Source organism: Aspergillus fischeri, genomic scaffold (assembly GCF_000149645.3).
Source record: "Aspergillus fischeri NRRL 181 1099437636264 genomic scaffold, whole genome shotgun sequence".
Classification (NCBI taxonomy): Eukaryota; Fungi; Ascomycota; class Eurotiomycetes; order Eurotiales; family Aspergillaceae; genus Aspergillus; species Aspergillus fischeri.
This window is the reverse complement of record NW_001509762.1, coordinates 4,732,043-4,749,042: the sequence shown is the minus strand read 5'-3', so window position 1 is coordinate 4,749,042 and position 17,000 is coordinate 4,732,043. Positions and strand designations below refer to the sequence as shown.

Genomic DNA, 17,000 nt, shown 5'->3' with positions numbered 1-17,000 from the left:
CGAGTGGTCTTTTTGTTTTTCTTTTGTGGCTTGTTGGATATGGAAAGGGCCGGTGTTCTGTGATTCCGTTCTTTCAGGATACATACAGCAGGTAAGGAAGGAAGGTGCAGGATGGCGCTTATATTGGTTCTTGGCTTTTTTATACGGTCTTTACTATATCGAGATGCACTCTTTCATTCCTAGCATAGGGTCTAGCATGTACGAGGCATTTTACAACTCAATCTACAAGATACTCCAATCACTTCTTCATGTTTGCGGTTCTGGATGATAAGTTCCGAGATATCATTTTCGCAGCAAGATGTACAGGTACTGTATTGTTTAGATCCAAAAGAAGATCCCACCAGTCAAAGAGAGAATATGAATATTGAATGGAAGAGAACCCCATCGAAATTGAAATTGCGCCCCGTAAAACCTGACAAAACACCATAGAACTCCGTTTCGGATGCTTGCGTAGGCTACAGAGAAGTCGAAGTCGCTTTCCCTCGTTTCCTTCCCCTGCCCCAATCACTTTTCATGTTCATTTTCAGTTTAGTTTTAGTTTCAACTCGGGAAGATTGAAAAGGACTACAGCCTAGAAGCCGTACCCACTGCCACCGTACGGCGTCGCACCGTAGGGAGTTGCCGCGCTGGCTCCCCAGGCACTCGTACCGCCGTTGGCGTACGCTGTGAACCCGCCGTCCATGCCCTCTGGCGGCTCATAGGCGTCGGGACTGCGGACGCCCATCATGTCCTCGTCTTCAGGGAGGCCGTTGCGGCCGCCGTTGCCGGCGCCGGAGAGGGAGGAGATGACGGTGGCGAGTTTGCGTTGGAGGACGATGATGCCCTGCTGGATGATCATGTCCGGGTCGAGGTTTCCGATGCTTTCGACGTCGATGTAGAAGTTGTTTGGTTGAGCGTCGTAGTCGAAGGGTTGGTCCGGGGGCGCGGCGTGTTCCCAGGCGGCGTTTGCGGAGACGGGCCTGGGCGGATCATTAGCGACTGCTTTTGCAGCGTAAAAATTGGACGAGCCCGAAAAGAACGAAAAATAGAACATACCATTCCTTAATGGGATCCTCCTCGTACCAGTAATCCACATGCCGGAGGTTATTGTGCGGGTCATACTCGAACCCAACCGCCGCAGTGGGCGCCCACTTTGCATGCTCCTTGGCTATCCCCTTCTTCGCAACACAGGTCATCTTGAGTTCCTGCCCCCGCCGCAGCTTACAGATCAGAGGGCCCTTTCCCTCCGGATCCGTGATAACAGGGTCCCCCACCCACTCGTTGGCGCGCTCGCCGCTGACGACCAGATCCCGCGCATAGACGGGCATGATCTCGTCGCCTGTGCAGCGCGCGTGCAGTGTGAGCGTAACGCTGCAGCGCGCGCAGTGGTCCTCGCATTCGCAGTCGCGCGTGTACTCGACGTCCTGGTCGCAGTTTTTCGAGTTGAGGGGAATGAGGCCCAGTCTGTGGGCGAGGAATTCGTCGGGGAGTACGGAGGTGTTCTTTTCGACTTCGACCAGGTCGATGGCCATCGTTGGGACTTCGGCGAGGATGACTCGGCGAAGGGAGTTGGCGAAGGCGAGATCGACGGAGCTGAGTTTGAAATCGACGCGGTATGGCTCGGCCTGGAGAAACCCATCAGCAACGTCCTCTCTTGAAGAGCTGTTTGATTCAACATTGTTCAGAGACAGCTCGAACACACCTCTCTCACGGTCACCTGGGGCCCAGTGGGCTCAATATCCATCTCATAATCCATTTTGGCGATAAAGACACAGTGTTGCTGGTCGCCACTCTTGTTTCTCTGTAGTTGGATGCTATACTCGACTCATGCGATTCTGATGAACCACAGCCTGGCCCTGCAACTGTGGCTGTATAAAGTCTCTTGTGAAGAGAAGACTTTGTGCAGTGGTGGTTGGTGACAACAGGGAGCTCTGGGTTTGGCTTTGACCGATGCACTTCCGCCTTTTGGCGCTTTGCCTAATTAGGCATTATGAGCAGCGGCCTAGTAAGCAGTCAACCAACTAACGTATTTCACCACCGAGTGAGACACCACTACCGAATGATCCACCTCACGCGTTTTGACCGCGGTCGAAAACCTCACTTAATTCAACCACTAACCATGCCTCCAAAAGCGCGTCAAAATTCAAGAAATTCAATTGAGAAAGAGGGAAGGATTATACTTGCTATTTCTGCTTTAAATAAGCAAGAAATTAGCAGTATTCGCGAAGCGGCGCGCATCTTTAATATTTCACATGCAACTCTGTGTCGTCGAATCAATGGAACAACTTCGCGCTTAGAAACACGCGCCAACAGCCATAAACTGACTCAAAATGAAGAGGAATCGCTTGTACAATGGATTCTATCGCTAGATCGACGTGGAGCGCTTCCCCGACCATCACATATTCGAGAAATGGCCAATATTCTTCTTGCTGAACGTGATACAACACCTATTCAGACAGTTGGAGAGAACTGGGTCTCTAAATTCATTAAACGACGTAATGAATTAAAAACCCGCTATACTCGACGCTATGATTATCGACGCGCTAAATGTGAAGACCCTAAAGTTATTAGGGAGTGGTTTGACTGCGTACAAATCACTATATTGCAACATGGGATTGCACAGGAAGACATCTACAATTTTGATGAAACTGGCTTTGCTATGGGCCTAGTAGCTACTGCACGAGTAGTTACTAGAGCTGATTACTATGGAAAGGCCTCTCTTGTACAGCCAGGCAATCGTGAATGGGTCACTTCGATTGAATGTATTAACTCTACTGGTTGGGCTCTTCCTCCATGTATTATCTTCAAGGGGAAGGTCCATATAGAGGGTTGGTATCAAGATTTCAAGCTCCCGCGCGATAGCAGAATTGAAGTTAGTCCTAATGGATGGACTACTGATGAGATAGGCCTTCGCTGGCTGAAAAATCTCTTTATTCCTGCTACTTCTAGTCGGACGACTGGGAAATACCGTCTTCTAGTTCTTGACGGCCATGGCAGCCATCTTACGCCTCAATTTGATCAACTATGCAGTGAGAATAATATTATTCCTATCTGCATGCCCCCACATTCTTCCCACAAACTTCAACCTCTGGATATAGGCTGCTTTTCGCCTTTAAAAAGAGCGTACGGGAGCTTAGTGGAGCAGAAAGCACGCTTAGGAATCAATCATATTGATAAGCTTGATTTCCTAGAGGCCTTTCCGCAAGCTCGCGAAAGCGCTTTTCAAGCAGAAACTATTCGAAATAGCTTCGCAGGCGCTGGCCTAGTTCCATTTAATCCAGATAGGGTACTCAGTCAGTTGAATATTCAACGAAAGACCCCTACACCACCAGGCAGTCGATCAACTAATTCAGCGCCTAAAACACCATATACTGCTAGGCAGCTAGAGAAGCAGGCATCTGCAATGAAGAAACTGCTTAGGGCGCGTGCGCAGAGCCCTTCATCTTCTCTAGAAACGCGATTAGACAAGCTTATTAAAGGTCATGAATTACATCTTAATGAGCTTGTTCTTGCGCGCGAAGAAATACGCAAATTTCGCGCTGATAATGAATGGAAAGGTCAGAAGCGGAAGCGATCTAATAGGCAGCTAGCTATTGCAGAAGGGCCAGCTATTCAGGAAGGCCTAGAGCAATTTCAGCGTGAGAATGAGGTCCATGAAGCTCAAGATGCGCTTCCTATTGACCCAGTGCTTTCTGCAGTTGGACCGCGCGTACGAGCGCCACCGCGCTGCAGTGATTGTCATATTCTAGGACATAAGCGATTGCAATGTCCTAATCGAGTTCATAATTAGTTTTTATATAGAAATGCAATTATTTGGTTGATAAAGGCTCTAGTATTTAGCCCATGGGCAGGAATATGGAGGCGGTGACTCACTCGGTAGTGGTGTCTCACTCGGTGGTGAAATACGTTACATGATACAATCACCTTCATGGTCCTTGCATTCCATGCTGTTAATCAAGAAATCCGACCGCAGAGTAAGTTCTGAAGTAAGTCTAGACACTTGGGGGCTAACCCCAACTCGTGAATTCTGCGAGATTTCCAAGCTATAATACATAGAAGCCAAAGGTACAGGAAGCCTGCTATGGGTGTACTCTGTGCCATTAGATATTACACGTTGATCCGGGGTTGCTAATTGTGCGGTATTCATTCAAGATCCAAAATTGCAGGAGCAAGGTCAAATAGCATCAGTTTCAGCAAAAGCAATGCGTCACTGTGTCGATGGCTGATCCAGTAGGCATCACCAATCCCAGTGCAATAAAGATCCTGACTGTGGCCTCACCCCTGACTTCCGCTGAACGATCAGAATTAGGCCAGATAGTAGGTTGGTATCAAGTAGCCCACCGACAAAGCTTCCACGAAGGACTTGTATGCAATCCCAAGTCAAGTCCAGGTAACAGCAACAGCAACAGCAACAGCAACAAAATTTGCTTTTTTCGTCCGTCCGCAACAGCACTATCAAGCTGTGCGTCTAACCTTCTATACTGACGAACCGTCGAAGATTCTATAGTGATGAGCACGTAGAAACCGGGTTATGCACAAAGCCATCAAGCCGCCGCCCGCTTGTGCCAAGCAACAAGATACAAAGACTCAGAACTCCGAGGCTGTGAGACCGACCATGACAGGTAAAAATCCCCGAGTGACACAGACGCAAGCAGAAAACCAAGACAACGAGTCGAATTTTTTGAGTGGAAAATCGTATCAGTTCGTAACAAGATCAAAACGCTGACAAACAGCGATTGATCATCTCTTTCCGGTTCGCCTGGCGGTGAAGAAAGACAGAATCCTCTACTATCTTTTCAGAGAACTGCGATTTAAAGCCTCCAATAGTTCAGGACGGCTTGCAAGAGCGGCGGCGGCTTGTGCATAGGTAACCCATTGCCGTTTCCGCTTGTGCATCTCTGGCCACTGGTCTTCTTCACGATCGACCGTCACCTCAAAAAACTGGTACGAGGCCTTGGGGGCACTCGACGTCAGAACGGAGGACGGGCGCATATCTGGGATCAATCCCAGATCCTTGTGGACCGTGCAAATAACACCGGCCTCTTCCCAAGCCTCTCTGCAAGCGGCTTGTTGCGCTAGTGCCTCATCTGTCTCCCATCCTCCTTTGGGGAGGACCCAACCACCACTTCCTACGGACTGAATCATGAGCACCCGCGTTTTGTCATGAGAAAGAGGGACGACACCCGCCACGAGCCTTTCGCCTTTAGAGCCGTAGCCTAAGGATTCCGGGTTAATTAGCTTCTTGTCGGGTGTGGAAGTCGTTGATGACGACATTTCTGAGCTCCTGCATGAACGACGTCCGCAAGCCTCTAGGGATGGTAGACTCACGTTGGTTTTTCCGCCCTACACGGGACTCCATTGAGCGAGATTGTTCCGCCATTTTCGACATTTTGATATGTATATATATATCTACAAGCGTTCTTGTGAAAACGCTTGGAGAGGGATCGGAAGGGAAAGGAATTGAGCGCTCGTCAACGACAGCGGATGCCGTGATTAGAAGGTAAAAGAATGGTAAAGGCAACAAAGGGAAAAAAAACTATGGGTTTCGGCTAGAGCTTGGGAGCTGCTCAATTCCAAAATGACCGGAGGATTTCAAACAAGAGCCCTGGCCTCAGTAAAGAGCCGTTTAGGGGAGGAAATCAGTGTATTCCCCAGACCGTCGACCTTGCCTTCTTTCTTCTTGGAGGAGAGGCGGTCGAGGGAAATTTTTTGGGGCGACTGAGAATAATTTTGCGGAGATGGAAGAGAGGAACTAGGTATTCCCGTTCACTCCCGTAGCGGACGGGAACCTCAAAGAAGATGTGAAGGTGACAATAGACATCATTCAGGAGAAATAAGTATAGAATAGGGAGGAGGATAGAAGAGGAAATGGGAGAGAGTGTGAGAGGAGCGGAGGGGGAGGGTCTCAGAGGCAGCTTGGTATAATAGCGGCGCGGTCCGGCAGGAAGTACGGAGACCCCTACCTAGGTAAGGTAGGGTATTGTGGTACGTGCTGGTAAGGTATTGACTTACAGTCGGGTGCTAGCTAAGGTACTGTCCAAGTGGTAAATACTAATAATAATACCATCAGGTATTGACGGACTTACCATAGTACTAAGGTACGATTCTTTTAGAGGCCCCTAGGCCCGTGGTTTGGTGACAACACCATCTCTAATCTAGCCCTGGACGGTGCTCTGCCAGAACGGGAATGTACAGTTCCAGTTCGGCGTCGTATGCAGGTCATCCCATTTGCGGTGTCGAGGTGTGAATGGTGGTATGATACGGAACAGTAATACAATAACGACCCAAGTAAGTTTCGTCTCCCGTCATCAAGTACTGAGGTCCAGGGCTTTCTTTATTTTGCCCTCTACGCAGGGTGATACTTTAGTTGTGTATAGCAACTCCAGTGCCTAACATAGAGGAGCAGAGGCGCCTCTACACTATCTATGTCCAATTTTTCTCACTTGCGATGGTGCATGTACTCTGTTGTCTGCTACGTGGGTATGAGACACAGGTACCGACTAGGGCAGAGATGGGATTTCACCTATGGATAAAATTGTCTAGCTTAACTCTCAGTAAATATTAAAATAGAATAAAAAGTAAAATAAATGGAATAAACGGCCGAAGATATTTGCAGACCGCTGAATAATAATAATCTGTCTACTTTAACTAGTTTAAGGCTCTGTCATTGTCTCACCAGACAACCGACGACCACCGTCTATATGGAGGATGAGAGAAGCATATGGCGGGAATGTACCATTCACTCTTTGAAAGTCGGAGGACTGAGAGCAAATTGATTCTATTCGAAATGAAGCGTCCAAACTTAGCAGATATCTATAAAGAGAGACGGAATAATATTGAATGGTCTGTTCGCATGCATAATTTCTGTATTCTTGTGTCGGAGAAGACCCAAACTAAATCAGTTTAACTCCGCCATCGTCTTGTCTCTAGGGCTTTTAGTCGTTCCTGTTACCTCGTTTAGTTTAGATTAATGCCTTTTACCCTTCCTACCTATGGATCCAGCTTATTATTATGCTTCGAACCAGGGCTGTAGACTAGATTGGGTACCAGAAAGCAGGAGCACACTTGCATACATTAGCCACTCAAAACGACGATCCAAACATCGGATGCGGGGCACAGCAAACCAGTCTGGTCCAAGAGATCCTGATCATCAAGAATGACCTTATAGCATGCTGAAGGGGACTCTTAAGCAGAGGTCACAGGTCACAATTCAGATATCTTCATGATGGCTTCAGTGATCTCTTATTTTCATGGATTACTGGTACAATACAAGGTACATACTGGATGTCTTAGGTATATGTTGCTGCATAACCCTCTCAAATTTGAATCGCATGTTCCACCCAGCTTGGTGGGCAGTACTGTATACTTTTCTGCAGTGGCTGGTTGAGTTGTAAACTTGTAATTCGTAAGAGCCAAAAGCCTAGGGACGTGCTTAGATCTGTAGGCCATTGATGGTCCAGAGGCTTGAGGATCGCTGTATTAGCAATTGGAGTTGGACGCGACAACGCAGCAAAGGCCTGTAGTCAGTGCGGATCCTTAATCTCTCTAAGATCCTAGCAGGCTAGCACAGACAAAATGACGGTGGTCATAATGCGTGGACGTTGGGGATGTTCGCACATGATGTCACTTGCTATGAATATGCATGTAGTCGTAGTAATGCATTGAGTGGTACTCGTGAATCAAGTATCAAATGTTTGGGTATAGTGCTTTAAGAATTGTCCTTTAGACTCAGAAAGACTATTTAATTAGAGTCATGAGTCCTCACACTCATCATAGCAGTCCATAAAGACCCCTTCAGATAATGAAGATTGACACTTGGCCAACTTCCAACTCGAGACATGCAAAAAGGTTAGATTGTGGTACCTATTAATCAGCTCCAGGTACTTCGTACAGTGACCATAATTACACACTGCGTATTGTGATACAGGTACGTGTGTATTGTAAGTACGGCATACGCTGGCTGACCATACAATACCAGAACATGGAAGACATGGAAGCTTCTCCCTTTCGGCCGTCAGGTACCATGAAGCTCTAAACGTCTATGCTGTGGAATGACGGAACAGGATCGGAGGGATGGAAAAGCGCAAAATCTAATATGTTCACATTTCGTAGCCAGATGCTACATATCCGATGCAAGGACAAAGTCTCGCTTGCTGAGACACCTACAGTGGCGAAAATAACATCAGGTAGAGTCGAAAGTCACCTTTAAGCCTCCTGCACCACATTCAAGAATCCAGTAGAAATGACAAGGATGATTTGGTCCTTACATGTGCAGCGACAGGGCTTTAGCCTCTTCTAGAAGCGTCATGAACGCTCTTGGGCTGGACTGTACTTGCATGGGTTGCTTCTTCATCCTCCCGCCAGTCCAAAGGTCATCCCAAAGTCATGCTTGGCAAATGAACATGCAGTCGGATTCTGAGTTCTGCATCTCGAATAACTCTTCATAGAGCACCTATCTACGTATCAGGCTGGGTAACTCAAGTATCTTACTCTTCATGACATCGCTTGTGAGCAAAGTGGTCTTGAGGATGGATACCTAAGGCTGCTTCATCGAGGCTCCATTCCGGTACTAGATTATACCAGTTGACTGGCCGTATGGGGAGTAGTGAGCAATCCATTTTCTCTAATCTACTAGACATCAACAACGACAACAGGGACAACAACGCATCATCTCAGTCCGTTCTCCATTCTATGGTCAACCGTCATCGTCGGATCCAAGTACAGAGTGACCAGCTCATCGTTGTTAGTTCCTCCTCGTGGCTCTCTTTTTGCCGACTCCGAACTCCAATACTCATTATTTCTTCCCTTCCCGCCTTGAGCGCTGGCAATAATATAACTGATCCGCTACTTCCATCGCCATCTTTTCTCTGAACGATCCGATTGAACTATTATTCGCCCTACATATCACCTCAACATGGAAGAAGACGACTCCGTGGAGACTCTGGATCCCGTCGTTGACGCCGAACGCGCGAGGCAGCTGTCACTCTTCCGACCTCTAGGTAAGGAGCCAGTCAGAGTAATGTGCCTTTCCCCGTGCCCCCATCACTGGTCGTGATCTATCCGCTTCATCTTGCCCTGCCCCTCCCTCGATGGTTTCTATTGTATTTGCCCCTCATCCGCCGCGCCATTGCTCTCTGTATGTGTTCTTGGCTTCCATATTCTAGCCTTCTGAAGCTTTTGGATCTGGATAATTTTCCCTGATTGAGCACACACCGCTTGGAGCGCTTTGCTTTTCGTCCTCCGCTTCATGCTTACTATGACTGTCCGTATAACTAACAATATCCGCATACAGGATACCAGCGCAACTCATGTGGTTACTGCAAATCTGACAATGGAAGTGAGTGTGTCTTTTTGATCACCTGCCCCACTTCCTCTCACCTACCATCATTCTCTTAGCTCTGCTTCGATGCCTTGGCTGATCAGTATATGCAGGTGCTGCCTACTACACTAGTTCTGTTTCAGTACGCCCGGAACATTACGATATCCTCGTCAATCGCGGCTGGAGAAGGTTGTACTCGCTCATCTGCATGCAGTCAACATGCAATCACCTTCACAGCGCATTGCTAACCTTCGTCTAGATCTGGAACGCTCTACTATAAGCAGAATCTGCCAAGGTCATGTTGTCCGCACTATACGATAAGGTGCATACCCCGTTCTTTTCTCTAGTTTTGTGGCATTGGACGCTGGACTGAAATTGATGCAACTCTAGACTTGAAGCATCCGCTTTCAAACCCCGAAAGGATCAACGCCAGGCTGTCAACCGCTGGAACAAATTCGTTCTGGGTCCCGAATACATCCGTAGGGCAGCCTATTTGTGCCCCAAAACGAGGGAGTGAGTATTTCGTAGTTTTCCATGAACGCTGCCGGTATCATGCACGCATAAACTTACACTTTATTCTCTGTTCAGAGAAAAGAAACATCGGAAATGCAATTTCGATCTGCTTACTGCGGTTCATGAGGCCGAGTACAGCAATGTCAAGCGGCCCATTGATCCAAAGACGAAGAAACTGCTGGAGCCGGCCCATCGATTTGAGGTCAACATAGAGGGAGACTCTATTTCCCAGGCAAAGTAAGTATTGATTGAGCCCTGGTATTATTTCGTATGCTAACCGAGTCCCGAGGTTCGATCTTTTCGTCAAATATCAGACCAAAATCCACAAAGAAGACGTATCCAAATGGAAACAGAAGGATTTCAAGCGTTTTCTGTGCTCAGGCATCAAAAGGTCGCCCGCAGAAGCTAAGTCTGCGGAACGAAAATTAGGGTCATGGCATCAATGCTACCGGCTTGACGGGAAGCTCATAGCGGTTGCTGTTTTGGACTTGATGCCAAGTGGTGTGAGCTCTGTCTACATCTTGTGAGTTTAACGCCATGGCCTGTCTCTGAGCCTGTAGCTAAGTACTCTAGCTATGATCCGGACTATGAGCAGTGGGAGTTTGGCAAGCTCAGCGCCATGAGGGAGGTCGCTCTTGCGCTGGAGGGGTCTTATCAATACTACTATATGGGTAGGTGACTCTGGTTTTGGAGTGGAGAGAGGAGTATATGTTGATGACGACTCCAGGGTACTACATCCACACATGTCAGAAGATGCGCTACAAAGGCGCGTTTCGGCCGCAATACGTCCTCGGTAAGGATGACATGGGCTCTAGTAAGAACGAAAAGCTAATTAGATCCCAGACCCCGAGAGCTACACCTGGGACCCGCTTGACGGGGAGCTAACGAAGAAGCTGGACGAGCGGCGCTACGTGTCTCTGTCCCGCGACAGACGATTGGCCGCGCAGGGTCAGCCAGAGTCCACGGAGCTCGAACCGGCGGAGGAAGAGATCAACGACGAGGAGATGTCTCTGTTTGACCTGCACATGCCCGGAGTCATGACTCTCGATGAGGTAAAGACGCTAGATCTGGACCACTCGCTCCTCCTCGTGCAGGGCTCGCTTGTTCATATGATGGTGAGACGCTCCTATTGCTGGAGCATCCAAGCTGGCCTGCTAACATGGCTGGACTCTAGGATCTTGTAGGCTGGGAACGGATGCCTATCGATAACCCCCAGTCCGTCAAAGGCATTGTCGCCGAACTTGCCGCTGTGTTGGGCAAGGAAGTTTTCAAGGATTGTGCGGTGGTCCTGTTCGATTGAATAGCCCTGGATTTATATTTACAGTGCGACATGCGCACTTTCTAGTCTTCAAGTAATAATACTAGGATAATCTACGTAGAAAGGAGCAATGCAGTGGTTTCGACCAATTCGTACGTATGACAATATGTGTACTAGCTCAGAGTCTCGTGTCAGAGTAAACATATAGAGCAAAGTGCGGGTTCATAAACAATGCTTGTAGAAATCAAACCCCGACCGAGACGCCTTCCATGATGATACAGTCACTGAAAACCGAAATGCTGCCATAGCAACACAAAATACCCCATGCATGCCAATATCATTATCAGGAACAAAGACACCCAAATGCATCGAGAAGAAAGACCGATGAAAAGCAATCAATGCATCAACTCAACTGGCGGGCGCGCCGTCTTCGGCGGCAGCTTTTTAACCGACATGTCAATCGGACTCATCATCTCGACATCCTCATTGTCGGCCTCGACGGTCGTATCCTCGACCATCACGGCCGGTAAACCGGGACTACCACCATGATCCTCGGGATTGTAGATCAGCGTACTACTCCGACTCCGCTGCGCTGACATGGCGACGGGCCAGCTCCCCGTCCGCTTCTCGTCGGACATCGACATGGGCGTCCCGGGGTCAACGGGCCCAGAGACCGGAGCAGATTGTTCCGTCTTGAGCTGCGCAAGCGCCTGGGCGAGATCACTGGCGTGGACCTCCTTGTTGGGGGGTTCCTCGGTGCGCATGACCCAGCCGTGTGGCGGGCTCGGGGGCGGACTGATGAAGAAGAGCTTGTCGAGATGCGGGGCCTCGAGGAGTTTGGGGCGGCCCTCGTCGAGGAGCGGGGTCGGTTCGCCGAAGTAGATCTTTGTGCGGACCTTGCGGCGGTTGAGGAGGGACTGGCCGTCGAGAAGTTTGCGGACGCGGAGGGCGTCGTCTTCTGAGTGGAAGGAGCAGACGATGCGGCGCATGGAGGGGAGCGGGGAGAAGGAGTTTAGGGGGGCGACGGACTCGATCTGGGAGCGGATGGAGGCGAGGGAGGCCGGTTGGAAGAGGTAGAGGTCGTGGAGGTCGGTTATTAGGAGGGTGTTTGAGGGGGGAGTTGGCTGTGAGAGAGCAGGGAGATTGGAGAGGTCGAGTGAGAGAGCTGGGCGCAATGAAGAGGAGTGGGAGGCGCGGTGGGCGCGGAATGAGGGCGATTGAGGGAGGGAGTGTGGTGGTGATGTTGTTGTGATGTCCGCCATGATTGTTTTTGTTTCTTTGTTTCTGCAATCTGAATTGGTTGATGCAGAGGTGCGAGGATGTTGAGTTGTTTAGATGTAGTAGATGGCGGATGGATAAGCAATTTTTTTATATGACGGATGCTTGCCACCGAGTTCAGGCCGCAAATGGCGACTGATGGAGGGTTCAGGGGAAGAGAAAACCTTGATCGGGAGAAAACTTGATGAGATTGTTCGTGTCTTTTGAAGTTGATGAGGAATGGCAAAATACTACTCAACGTTCCGTTCCCAGCCTTTTAAAAAGAGAAACGGGTCAACCCCCCCAAGAGTTGTTGTGAGGCGCAGCCAGACACACATGAGTGTATCGCCATGGCCTTCGGATGCGGCCTCCCCTGGGCTCCGCTATGGGGGCTTTGACTTGCCTCGTTCCTCGTAATCACAGAGAGACAATAATTCTAGCTTGACTAGGGATCTACTGAATATCTACCTTGCTTTGCATTTCTTTTTTGGTTCCTGAAGATCCATCCAGCATTACTGTCGTATAAACATCCACTTCCTATTTGGGATAATATCTCGCTGGTTCGTTAGGTGCGGCTTTTGCCACGCCAATAATTAATTCCACAAGTGGACTTCTCCGTGTGGCTTGTACTTCCTTTGCTCGGCGTTGCCTAGTATCTACACTTGCAGAGAGCAATCGTGGATGTAACGATTGCCACTAGTTACTTAGAGTCTTCGTCGACTTATCCTACTGTGATATCGAATCGGCTGAATGTTTCCGATGCCTAAGGGAAGAAGATTACAACCCCTATGCCAAAGCTAGCAGGTTCTCACTTGACTACAACCAACATTCATAGTAACCATATCATTTAACGTTCCAGCCTTTGCCATTATTATAGATTCTATGAATTAGAGCTCGGAATTATGAATACCTTTCTACTGACCAGATCATTAGGCGGGTCTTCTCCGCGTTGCTTCAGTAGTGATTTCTGGGTCAAGACGAAGTATATGGGTCTGCTCCGCTGCTCCGCCCCTTCAGTGGATGTGACAGTTGAAAACACAGCAGTATGCCAGTAACTGCCCAGAGGTCGGTAGTTCTTCGCTCATGTGGCTTTGACAGATGATGGACCGACAGATGCACATATCTCTGATCAATTTGGCTTGATGCAGGCTCGTAGGACGCAAGTGGCTGGTCACCACTCTCCTGGATACCTCTTCCTCCCATAGCCCCGGAATCTCACGGTACTTGGCATGATGACATTCCTCTTGATGAACGGGCATGATCATGCCGAGGAACTCTAATTTCACTATCTGATCTAACATGGTCTAATATTCTGCTCTTGATGATGTCTGTTGGAATGTCCGTCAGTCACCTGGACCATCCCTATGCTCAGCCCTCGTCACCAAGGCTCTACATCTTAACGAGGCTCGCAATGCCTTCGGGTCTTCCATTATGATGATTCTTACTCTCAAAATCAAATAGATGAATTCGTCTGCCTACTTTCACCAAAAAGCAGTGCTGCTTGGCAGACACCGATTTTGGCTTAGTCCGGACGTGTGTCTTCGGGACGGCGGAAGTTGTATGGCATAGCCACGACTACAAGAGTATAGACTGCGGAATGCGGACTGCTGGCCGCAAAGGATGCAGCTTGGTTCTGATATTTACACTTCGGGTTCCGCACACTAACTTCTTGCACAAACGCCTTGCTAAACTCAAAGAAGCCAAAAAGTCGCATGCAATGCTGCCTGGTTGGACAGCATCATCTAGAGCGTCTGGACAGCTCTGAATCGATCCGCAGTGGCACGCTTTGTCGCCTCAGTGTGCGGAGCATAGACCTCAAAGGCATGAGGTAGGCCAGGGTATACGTGTAGTTCTACACTGATGTTGGCGGATGCTATTCTGGCCGCGTAGGCAATATCTTCATCTCGAAAGATATCCAGTTCGCCGACGTCAATGTACGTGGGCGGGAGGCCTTGCACGCTCACTGCGCGCGCGGGCGCAGCATACTGTGAGACATTGTCCTTGCCAATGTCGGTCCCAAGAAGCGCAGTCCAGGCAGTGATGTTATCATTACAGTCCCACAGCGCGAAACGTTCCAGTTCAGGATTTGGCACCGTGTTCCGGTCATCCAGCATGGGATAAATGAGTATCTGCTTGGCGATCGGAGGCGCCAATGCTCGATCGCGGGCCATCAGGGTGATTCCCGCCGCCAGCAGTCCCCCCGCGCTCTCGCCCATAGTGGCTATGCGGCTGCGGTCCACGGAAAACTCCTCCGCATGTTCGTACAGCCAGGTGAGCCCAGCGTAACAATCCTCCACTGGCGTCGGATGAGGGTTCTCAGGCGCCAATCGGTAGTCTACCGAGAACACCTGAACCCCCGTCTGTTGGACTTGGATGGAAAGAGGCTTGACGAACAAGGCAACATCGCCTTGTATAGTACCGCCTCCATGGGTGTGTAGCACGGCTGGACCAGCAGCTGCTGGAGTCGACGTCTTCTTGAAGAAACGATGTACTTGGATGGTGTGCCCGTCGTACGATTTCACAGGGTAAATGCTATGTTCCACATCGGGTGCCAGAGGCAGCTTGTCAAACATGGCTTCGTAGTTGGCTGTGATGTTTCTTCTCCGGGTGGCAACATCGTGAACTGCAGCTTTGGGGCCTGATCTAGTCGAGAAGAACTCGACTGTGGCCTTGTGATATTCCGGATCGTAGCTAAGAGGCATTTCGGCAGTGTGTGTTTTCGGGGCGTCTCAATTGACGGCTATGGATTAATCCACCATTTCTTGAGTCGCATTGAGGGCTTTGGATTTATGAAGCATTGCTCGAGGCAATGTGGGGTATTTCGAAGGTAGTATATTCATGATTGACCAACAAGAAGTCATGATAAGTTCCAAATTTGTGCTGAAAAGGGTATGGATAATCGCCCTCATAGGGTTGGTACACGAAAGCTGTCTGATACTGGCCATCACCCCGCGTAGCTACTCTGGTAGTCACTATCCGCAGTTGATATTCGCTACAATTAGCTTAAATGTCCTTCTGGGTTGTCGTGGCATGCGAGACTGGCTCTCCAAGGATATACAGAGTACGATGGCTGGAGCCATGCGGTTGACGAAGAAGCCAGACTGGACACTTTGTATATTAGCAATATAACATTAACAGCACCCTCATCATCCTCTAGGTGTACAACATTCAGTAACAAGCATGCACAGAACAATGACCATAATCACAATTATGGATAATGATCGTCTATTCTCTTCTTTCCATCGGCCCGAAGATCCCTACCATGACCCAAAACGGTAAGCGGTCAGGTGATGCCATGCCTGTAGCTTCGAAAGTTCTGTTTTTCTGTCGGTAAAAGAACTGGCTCTACCACAGCTTCACACTGCTTACTCTTTCCCCCTTCAAAGCTCCATATTCCTTCTTCCGTCTCTGAAATATCCCTCATTCATCATGTTCCAAAGAACTTTCCTCAGACAGGCCCAGGCCGCCAAGTCCATTGTCTCTCTCCGCGCCACATCTACCACACCTTCAGTCATCCGCCGCACGTCACAGTTGCAACCACAGCTGCAGTCTGTTCGGCCGTTTGTTCGTCAGCCGACTTACCGCTTCTACTCAACAGAGAACCAAACTCAGAACGCTGAGAAGGCCGAGGCCAAGGAGAATGAAGCTGCTGAGGAATCCTCAGAGGAGAGCCTCCGCAAGGAACTGGAGGCAAAGCAGAAGGAAATCGTGGATCTGAAGGTATTAATCACTATTTGTGGTTGGTGGAACATTCGCCGTTGGGATGAAAGCCAGCCCATGTTTGCAGTTGCTAATTTGCATATAGGACAAATACATGCGTTCCGTTGCAGACTTCCTCAACCTGCAAGAACGCACCAAGCGTGAGATGGAGAATGCCCGGAACTTCGCCATTCAGCGGTTCGCCGTCGACTTGCTCGAGAGCATTGACAACTTCGACCGGGCTCTCCTTGCTGTTCCCGCCGAGAAGCTCAAGGCCGAAGTGACCGAGTCCAACAAGGAGCTGATGGACCTCGTGTCCGGCCTGCGGATGACCCAGAACATTCTGCTGAACACTCTGAAGAAGCACGGTCTGGAGAGATTCGACCCCAGTGAGCCCGCTGAGGACGGCAAGCCCCAGAAGTTCGACCCCAACGTTCATGAGGCCACGTTCATGACCAAGGTCGAGGGTAGAGAGGATGGCGAGATCATCCACACACAGACCACGGGCTTCAAGCTCAATGGCAGAGTTTTGAGAGTAAGTCATTCTTCAATCGATCAATCTTGTCCCGAGGTCTAACCAGTGGCTTCACAGGCTGCCAAGGTCGGCGTTGTCAAGAACAACTAGACGACAAACTTGAACCATCACGACATCCTGCTATGCTTGACTCGCCTGGCTGCGTCTATGCCCCACCTGCCGCCTCTCTTCTTTTCACATCTTTTCCTTGTACAATATACGACATGTCTTTCTCGTCATGATGGGGTAATGCATTCATCGTCCTTCGATAAGGGCATAAGCTATTTTGTTTAGGATTTTCTTCATGCGACTGGAGGCGTCCGGGTTGTCTTCCCGTCGTATGGGCTTTTGATTTTCGTTCCACAAATCTCTCCTCCTTATTGTATACTACTCACAGTCAGCGGCATGTTTTCCGCTTTCATACACCCTTGAAAAGGGCAATGTCGTCTTTGGAAGTCTGG

At 49.3% G+C, this 17,000-nt stretch overlaps 6 protein-coding genes across 6 annotated transcripts, besides 2 other annotated features; 2 read left to right on the top strand and 4 right to left on the bottom strand.

Moving 5' to 3' along the window:
• Positions 1–571: 571 nt before the first annotated feature.
• NFIA_088270 (DNA-directed RNA polymerase II core subunit RPB3) lies at positions 572–1,735 on the bottom strand (the record flags this gene model as incomplete). The annotated part of the gene is made up of 3 exons (XM_001260767.1): positions 572–959; positions 1,036–1,604; positions 1,682–1,735. The coding sequence occupies 3 exons, from the start codon at positions 1,733–1,735 to the stop codon at positions 572–574; spliced, it is 1,011 nt and encodes a 336-aa protein (XP_001260768.1).
• Positions 1,736–2,143: 408 nt separating this feature from the next.
• Positions 2,144–3,646: a mobile genetic element.
• Positions 3,647–4,372: 726 nt separating this feature from the next.
• Positions 4,373–4,399: a microsatellite.
• A 368-nt stretch (positions 4,400–4,767) lies between these two features.
• NFIA_088260 (NUDIX hydrolase) lies at positions 4,768–5,338 on the bottom strand (the record flags this gene model as incomplete). The annotated part of the gene is made up of 2 exons (XM_001260766.1): positions 4,768–5,195; positions 5,308–5,338. 2 exons carry the CDS (start codon positions 5,336–5,338, stop codon positions 4,768–4,770), a joined length of 459 nt encoding a protein of 152 aa, XP_001260767.1.
• A 3,555-nt stretch (positions 5,339–8,893) lies between these two features.
• NFIA_088250 (arginyltransferase) lies at positions 8,894–11,111 on the top strand (the record flags this gene model as incomplete). The annotated part of the gene is made up of 11 exons (XM_001260765.1): positions 8,894–8,978; positions 9,272–9,316; positions 9,412–9,487; positions 9,558–9,620; positions 9,689–9,811; positions 9,887–10,048; positions 10,101–10,334; positions 10,385–10,482; positions 10,539–10,604; positions 10,655–10,926; positions 10,986–11,111. 11 exons carry the CDS (start codon positions 8,894–8,896, stop codon positions 11,109–11,111), a joined length of 1,350 nt encoding a protein of 449 aa, XP_001260766.1.
• Positions 11,112–11,464: 353 nt separating this feature from the next.
• Positions 11,465–12,331, bottom strand: cbpA (putative calcineurin binding protein; the record flags this gene model as incomplete). The annotated part of the gene is made up of 1 exon (XM_001260764.1): positions 11,465–12,331. One exon carries the CDS (start codon positions 12,329–12,331, stop codon positions 11,465–11,467), a length of 867 nt encoding a protein of 288 aa, XP_001260765.1.
• A 1,737-nt stretch (positions 12,332–14,068) lies between these two features.
• On the bottom strand, positions 14,069–15,028 carry NFIA_088230 (alpha/beta hydrolase; the record flags this gene model as incomplete). Its single annotated transcript, XM_001260763.1, has 1 exon — positions 14,069–15,028. One exon carries the CDS (start codon positions 15,026–15,028, stop codon positions 14,069–14,071), a length of 960 nt encoding a protein of 319 aa, XP_001260764.1.
• A 727-nt stretch (positions 15,029–15,755) lies between these two features.
• grpE (mitochondrial nucleotide exchange factor MGE1) lies at positions 15,756–16,650 on the top strand (the record flags this gene model as incomplete). The annotated part of the gene is made up of 3 exons (XM_001260762.1): positions 15,756–16,046; positions 16,132–16,560; positions 16,618–16,650. 3 exons carry the CDS (start codon positions 15,756–15,758, stop codon positions 16,648–16,650), a joined length of 753 nt encoding a protein of 250 aa, XP_001260763.1.
• Positions 16,651–17,000: the final 350 nt, after the last annotated feature.